The 8,275-nt window shown below is 44.2% G+C and overlaps 1 protein-coding gene across 1 annotated transcript; it reads right to left on the bottom strand.

Moving 5' to 3' along the window:
* Positions 1-3,117: 3,117 nt before the first annotated feature.
* Positions 3,118-8,074, bottom strand: LOC127396328 (histone acetyltransferase KAT7-like). Its single transcript, XM_051643954.1, has 8 exons — positions 7,928-8,074; positions 6,635-6,826; positions 6,365-6,454; positions 5,320-5,460; positions 4,932-5,025; positions 4,620-4,703; positions 3,874-3,980; positions 3,118-3,192 (listed from the first exon to the last, which is right to left on the bottom strand). Exons 1-8 carry the CDS (start codon positions 8,072-8,074, stop codon positions 3,118-3,120), a joined length of 930 nt encoding a protein of 309 aa, XP_051499914.1.
* Between the last annotated feature and the right edge of the window lie 201 nt (positions 8,075-8,275).

Here is an 8,275-nt window from a genome sequence, read left to right as displayed (position 1 = left end):
ACAGTTGCTTCCACCTGCAGGGGAGTCCAGTACACCTGGAATCAACTGCCCCAGGGCTGGAAACACAGCTCAACCACTGGCCATGGACTGATCCAGGCTGCACTGGGGAAGGGTGGAGCTCCAGAACACCTGCAGTACCTCGATGACATCATTGTGTGGGGTGACACGCCAGAAGAAGTCTTTGAGAAAGGTCAAGAGATCCTCCAAATTCTCCTGGATGCTGGTTTTGCTGTAAAAAGAAGCAAGGTCAAGGGACCTTCATGGGAGATCCAGTTCCTGGGAATCAGGTGGCAAGATGGACATCACCAGATCCCAATGGATGTGCTGAACAAAATGACAGCTATGGCCCCACCATGTACTGAAAAGGACACTCAAACCTTGTCAGGGACTGTTGGTTTCTGGAGGATGCACATTCCATGTTACAGTGAAATGGTGAAACCTCTCTCTGAGCTGACCCAGAAGATGAGTGAAGATGTGTCCCGGACCACATCTGTTGTTTTGGGTTCAGTTGTCCTTGAGCAGCAAGTCTGGTTTAGTCCCTTAGCTGAGGATAGTCAGGAGAGGCCTTCACTGGCTGAAAAGGCATTTTGTTTAGACTGATGTGGGGAAGAAAAGGACAATGACATCACCCGTTATGACGTCACAAGTATTACGTCACCCATTATGACATCATCCATTATGACATCACCCATTATGACATCATCAATTATTATGTCATCCATTATGACGCCACCCATTATGATACCTCCAATTATGATGTCATCTATTATGATGTCTTCCAGTATGACATCACCAACTGTGATGTCACCCATTATGATATCACCAAGTATGACGTCACCCATTATGACATCACCAATTTTGATGTCACCCATTATGACGTCATCCATTATGACATCATCTATTATGACATCACCCGTTATGACATAATCCATTATGACGTCATCCCTTATGATATCATTCATTATGACATCACCCATTATGACGTCATTCATTATGACATCACCCATTATGACATTACCAACTATGACGTCACCCATTATATCGTCACCCATTGTGACGTCATCCTTTGTGACGTCACTCATTGTGACGTCACAAACTCTGACGTCACCCATTATGACATCACCCACTGTGACGTCATCCATTATGACGCCACCCATTGTGACATCAGCAACTATGACATCACTTATTATGATGTCACCCATTAGGACATCACCAACTGTGATGTCACCCATTCTGACATCATCCATTATGACGTCATCTATTCCGATAACATCCATTATGAAATAAACCATTATGACGTCACCCGTTATGATGTCATCCATTATGACGTCACTCATTATGACGTCATCCATTATGATATCACACATTATGACATCACCCATTATGATGTCACCCATGACATTGTCATCCATTATGACATCACCCATTATGACATCATCCATTTTGAAATCACCCATTATGACACCACCAATTATGGTGTCACCCATTATTATATCATCCATTTATGATGTCACCCGTTATGACGTCACCCATTATGATGTCACCTATCATGAAGTCAACAAGTATGACGTCACCCATTATGACATCATCCATTTTTAAGTCACGTATTACGACATCATCCATTATGACTTCATCCGTTATGACGTCACCCATTATGGCATCACCCATTATGACATCACCAATTATGATGTCACCCATTATGACGTCATCCATTATGACATCACCCGTTATGACATAATCCATTATTACGTCATCCCTTATGATATCATTCATTATGACATCACCCATTATGACGTCATTCATTATGACATTACCAACTATGACGTCACCCATTATGACATCACGCATTATGACATCACCAATTATTATGTCATCCATTATGATGCCTCCCATTGTGACATCATCTATTATGACATCATCCATTATGACGTCACCCATTATGACATCACCCATTGTGACATCATCCATTATGATGTCACTCATTATAACGTCACAAACTATGACGTCACCCATTATGGCATCCCCCATTATGACATTATCCCTTATGACGTCATCCATTATGACATCACAAATTATGATGTTATCCATTATAAAGACACACATTATGATGTCACCCATTACGATGTCATCCATTATGACGTCACCTATTATGACATCACCCACTGTGATGTCATCCATTATGACATCACCCATTATGACGACATCCATTATGACATCACCAATTATTATGTCATCCATTATGACGCCACCCATTGTGACATCATCTATTATGACGTCATCCATTAGGACATCACCAACTGTGATGTCACCCATTCTGACATCATCCATTATGACGTCATCCATTACGATGACATCCATTATGAAATAACCCATTATGACGTCACCCGTTATGATGTCATCCATTATGACGTCACCCATTATGACATAATCCATTTTTAAGTCACCTATTATGACGTCATCTATTGTGACGTCACCCATTATGATGTCAGCCATTATGACATCATCCATTATGACGACATTCATTATGACGTCACCCATTATGACATAATCCATAATGACATCTCCCATTATGACACCACCCATTATACCATCAGCCATTCCATTATGACATTATCGTACATTATGACATCATCGTACATTATGACATTCATCCATTATGACGTCACCAATTATGATGTCACGCATTATGATGTCACCCAATATTATGTCAACAAGTATGACATCACCCATTATGCCATCTCCCATTATGACATCATCCCTTATGACGTCGTCCATTATGACATCACCAACTATAACTTCACCATCATGACGTCACCCATTATGATGTCACCAAATATGAGGTCACCCATTATGACGTCATCCATTATGACGTCACCCAGTATGACATCATCCATTATATTAGCCATTATGACGTCACCCATTATGGTGTCACCCATTATGTTGTCACCCATTATGTTGTCATTCATTAAGACATCACCAATTATGACATAATCCATTATGACGTCACCCATTATGACACCAATTATGATGTCACCCATTATGATGTCACCCATTATGATGTCGTCCATTATGACGTCACCCGTTATGACGTCACCGATGGAAGGGAACTTGTCCATTTCAATCAGCTGGGATCCATGATCTTATTGCTGTTGGATCTTTAGCCTCTTTGGCTCTCCATTCATCAATCAGATCCTAAGGGAAAGAGCATGAAAGGGCAGGTTAAAACACACGATCCACACTGGAGAATTATCCAAGGTACAACAGCACACAGCCAAGTCCACAAGCCTGAAGGTGACCAGCCTCCTAACTGCTCAACATGACAAAAATAACTTTTCCTCTGCAGAGCTTTCTCCTGGCCCTTCCAATCCCACTGATCAGCTGCTTTTAGCAACCAAGTGAAGTCTCAGGGAGGGAAGAACAAAAGAGAGGTGCCATACTTGGGGACTTGTAAACCACTTGTCTCATGTCTAAACAGGGTACGAACAGGACTCATTCAAGATTCCATTGATTCAGTTCACTTCTATGTCAACCATTTGCCCAATAAAGGGCAGGCATGAGGAGGAGCACAATGGGAATATTGATCCATTGTCCCCTAAAAAGCCACTTACACCGAGCAAAGTTATTCCACACGTGAGAAAAGGAAAGTCAGTGCACCATATTCTACACTACTGAAGACTCACCTTGGATGTTCACATCATATTTGATCAGTTACTGCATTTGAAAACTACAGTGTTCCCCCTCGGCTAGAACCAAAAGACTAGAAAGTCCAGCACAACACAAAGGAAACACTGATGTCAATGAGTTCATCTGAATTAAACAGCTAAATACAAGGAAACAAAAATAATATGCAGAAATAGCCACCACAAATCTTACCTGTCTTTTCAGGACCAGGTGTTTTCCCTTCCAGTACTTGAGCATCTGAAGTGCCTGCAAGGTGCTAACAATGTCAACAGGATGCACTGCAGTCTCCTGGCTGATTTCTGCAAACCAGCAGCACTTTATGTTAGAACAGACACAGATTCCCCTGCAATAGCCTGTAATTGTTAGTTGTCACCTCCAAGTTTCAGGCAACTCCTTTGCAAGGGATGCACACAAAATGCCCTGCACATGCTGAGGAGGTACCTGCTCTGGCTGTCTGACTTGCAGCCTTTCACCCTTCAGAACTACCCTGACATGTCTGGGAGATGCTGCACACTCCTTGGTGCCATCATCATAGAAATACTATTAAAGAAGTTCAAATAGTCTCAACGTTTTCCCACAGCATCAGAAAGCCTCTCAGTGGAGCCATTTTCCTATTTAAAATTCAAGTTCTAATTAGAAAATTAAATTATTCTAATCTACAAAGGGATAAAGTCCTTTCTGAATATTTTATATGTATTTTTTTTTAAGAATAAGCCATTATATAGTTTTAAACTCTTCAAGCTGACTTATCTTTAGTGGTGGCAGGACTGGAAAGCAGCCATACCCAATTATAGGAATATTCCTCCAGCTCTGCTGCTACACAAACATCTCCATGAGTGAAGCATGACCTGCCCCATCTTTAAGGAAGATGAATGAATGAGATGCAGGGGGATGTTCCTGAACCCACTCACTGCAAACCTTTTCCTTGGGAAGCATACCTTTGATAGAAATCTCTTTTCCTTGGAAATTATGCAGGTAACGAAGAAGAACTTCCTTCCAGTAGCTCCTGTAGCTGATGAGCCCTAAATCAGACAGAGGACGTTCTGGAGAGCCAACTTTTTCTTCTACTTTAGAAAGCAAATAGCCTGCAAAGGAAAAAAAACCCCAACATTTATCCTTCCTAAACTACTCTCTCCTGACTGCTACCCTCTTTAGCACACAGAGGAAGCAGCTAGAATGAACCCTGCTCAGCCACAACCATAGATATATTAGATTTATCATGCCTCCAGGATTTCTCTCTCCATACTTACTGAAGTCAATGAGCATCTTGCCATAACCTTGCCTCATGTCCTGGGGCATTGTCAGGATACAAGAAACATTGTAGTTGAGAAAAGAATTCTTCTCGTAAAAACAAGGAGAGAGAGAGAGGAGAGATAACAGGTCTTGATCTGTACAAACAATGGGGATATCATCATCCCAGCAGACTGAACAAGCCTGTGCAACTGATACAATACAAGGTGAAAGGAGCAACAGCAGAAAAACCTGCCTAACAACAAGTCACACAATCATCCTTCAGCTACCAACCTGGCTTAGTGTCTTGCTTGATTAGCCATTACATTGGGTGTTTGGTGCACAACTTTAAGCCTAGGATAGCTGGCCATGGAGTTGTGCCTGGGTGTGTATGGATGTTCAACTAACCTTGGAGAAATAACCTATCAGGTGACAGCCAGTGTTGTCAGCTTCTGTCATGACATAGAAGAGGAAGGGTTCAACATCATAATACAGTGTTTTATGGTCCAAGAAAAGTTTTGCCAGCAGACACAGGTTTTGACAGTAGATCTAGAAGCAGAAGGAGAGTAGAATACATCTGTTTATTACAGTGGGACACCCCAAGAGTGGACAAAACCATGGCAAATGACAAGAAAATTCTGAATTATCTGAGAAATGAGGTACAGTCTTTCACACAGAGCAGCTAGGCCAGGAAACAATTCCATTTGTGATGAAACTTGATAAGCCCAGCTTCCTTAAGGGTGGGAATTGACGTCTGTGATATCAATCTCTTAACTCCCCAGATACCACATCTGTGGTATCTGGTACCACTCGGTGAAGGAAGCAGAAGGTTGGATCTCTGCTTGCTTGCACTGTACTGTGTTAATCCTCTGCTTCAAGGTTATCTCTGGTCACTTGAAAAGCCTCCTCCCAGCTTCCCGCAGTGCAAAATTTAGCATTTGCATTTGTTTCTTTGTTCCTTCCTCTGAAGCCTCCCAAGAGCAGACACAACCAGAGGCAGGACACACACGGTGCTGCTGCCCAGCACTGAATGTGCAGCTGCAGATCCATGTTCTGCCCTTCAACTCAGAGCTAAGGAGGTCACCCTCAGCAACAGGAGGCTGGTTCACACACTAACCCAGAGCTGTCCAAGTATCCACAGGGAATGGGAGGTGGGCAGCACAACCCACTGAGGCTGAGCACAGAAATCTTCCCCCTACCCTGCAGTACAGGATCTTGACACACATGTCCAAGCACTGTATGAGCCAAGAGGTGGAACTGCTGGAGCACAACGTGGCTGAGGAATAACCACAAGGAAAACACAGACAAAACTGCAAGTGTGCACAGATCAGACTCTAGTCTTTCTACAACTAGAGGGAGAAAGGGCCACTTGTGTCCTGCTTCTCTACAGGAAAGGAGTGCCCAGCACATCTGAAAGCCACTCCAGACTGGCCTGAGGATGGCAGTTCCTTACCTTGTTCTTCTTCCCATCCACTTCAAACACTGAGATGGAGCCTTTCCGGTAGATTTCATCACCCGGTGGGTGTTTCCAAACACATTTTGCCTATGACAGGAAAACAACGACAGGGGGACGGCGTTTTCAGGGTGGAAAAAATTTACCAGCTCCTGGATATACCAGGAAACACACGGGTCTCCTAAAGCGGAGATAACACCAGGAATGCTTTCAGTGGAGATGCTGATAGCAGGTGTAAGGCAGGGGGATCAGCTCTGCCCCAGCCCTCACCATGTGCCTGCAAAGTATTGTCTGGCTCTTCCTGTACTTGAGGCAGAATTGACACATGTAGAGACGGCCCAGGCGAGCATACTCCTCTGGGTAGGGGGAGTGGTACCAGGTGTCCAGCTCGTAGCGGCCAAACGCGATGGTTTTAATCATGTTGCTGCCTTCTGTGATCTGGCCCTGGAGCCGCAGCTTTTCCTGGGAATGGGAAAAATGGAGTACCATTTAAAAAAACAAAAACAAAAAACAAAAAAAACAAGGGAGGTCGGTGGGAAGGTCGTATTTGATTCCCTCAAGGAAAGAATTTACTTCAAGTCTTCTAAATTCACAGAATCCCAGACTGGCTTGGGTTGGAAGGGACCTTCAAGACCATCCAGTCCCACCCCCTGCATGGGCAGGGACACCTCCCACCAGCCCAGGCTGCTCCAAGCCCCATCCAACCTGCCCTTCAACACTGCCAGGGATGGGGCAGCCACAGCTTCCCTGGGCAACCTGGGCCAGGGTCTCACCACCCTCAGAGTAAACAGTTTCCTCCTCATGTATCACCTAAATCTTCCCTCCTCCAGTTTTAATCCATCCTCCCTTGTCCTCTTACTACAATGACTGTAAAAAGTCATCTTTCAATGTGACCATGTCTAACAACCCCTCCCACAGACCTCTCCTTGATCAGCCTCAGTCTGAGCCCTGTCCACAAGCAGTAGTTACTGACATCAGGAAATGTCACAAAAATCAGTGCTTGGCAGCATGCCAACACTAGGGTCATCCTCTTCTTGTCACGGAAGCAATGGAAGCTCCTTGCCACTTCAAGCTTATTTCCTAATTTGCAGGAAGAGGATACAGCCTAATGCTCTGCCTCAGATATCCCAGATGCAATTGTTACTGGCAAGCATCAAAGTGCCTTTTGGTTCATCTCTGGAGGTGGAAGGTGGCTTTGCAAAGCACCTACAGAAGCCTCAGCCTCCACTCCCCAGTCACTGGCTACTGTCAGGATGGGTTCTGTTGCCAACACTCCTTAGCCATCCTTTCAGCAGGTGAGGCTGTCTTTTCTTTCACTGAAAATAAACACCTGCTAAATGGGACTGTTACTAATTATTCCTCCATTCTCACTGCAAAAGCTTCGCTCCAGCTGTGTGCTTTCAGCACTCCAATGTTACCCCTACAGCAGCTTTGCTGACTTGGCTGGGCTGGAGCTGCCCTTCTTGCAAACTCTGATTCTACCTGAACAACAACACCCAGGAAGCCTTCACATTCCTAACAAAGACCTTTGCTATCAGGTATAATAGGAGTCAGAAGTCTCACCATGTCCTCAGATGCCCGTGCTTGTGCTCTCCGGAAAAGCTCCAAGTCATACTCACTGGTCAGGTTTTCAAGGAGAGGTTCCCTAGTGTTGCCATAGGTTTGTCTGTGCTCCTGGAGCAATAAAATAACAGGAGATTTTGCTGCCATGGTGCTACCAAGCTGTTGGATCTTGCAGCTTTTTTTAGCTGAGAATGTTATAGGATGGCTGGGAAAGCCAAACTCCTGCTTAGTTGTCTCATTCCAGACAGGAGGGCATTCAAAGAATTGAAACAAGAGCTAATGAGGGCACCAGCTTTGGGTGTGCCAGACATAACCAAGCCCTTCTGGCTGTTCTCATATGAAAAGCAA

The sequence above is a fragment of the Apus apus genome, unplaced genomic scaffold (genome assembly GCF_020740795.1).
Source record: "Apus apus isolate bApuApu2 unplaced genomic scaffold, bApuApu2.pri.cur manual_scaffold_75_ctg1, whole genome shotgun sequence".
Classification (NCBI taxonomy): domain Eukaryota; kingdom Metazoa; phylum Chordata; class Aves; order Apodiformes; family Apodidae; genus Apus; species Apus apus.
This window is presented reverse-complemented; position numbering and strand designations above follow the sequence as displayed.

Bases quoted from the DNA above. Each gene is read 5' to 3' on its own strand.
- LOC127396328 (XM_051643954.1), bottom strand. From the start codon at position 8,074: ATGGCAGCAAAATCTCCTGTTATTTTATTGCTCCAGGAGCACAGACAA. The intron at 6,455-6,634 runs GTGAGGGCTGGG...TTCCTGTCATAG, and splicing joins CAATACTTTGCAGGCACATG to GCAAAATGTGTTTGGAAACA. The intron at 3,193-3,873 runs GTAAGATTTGTG...TCTTTCCCTTAG, and splicing joins ACCTGGTCCTGAAAAGACAG to GATCTGATTGATGAATGGAG.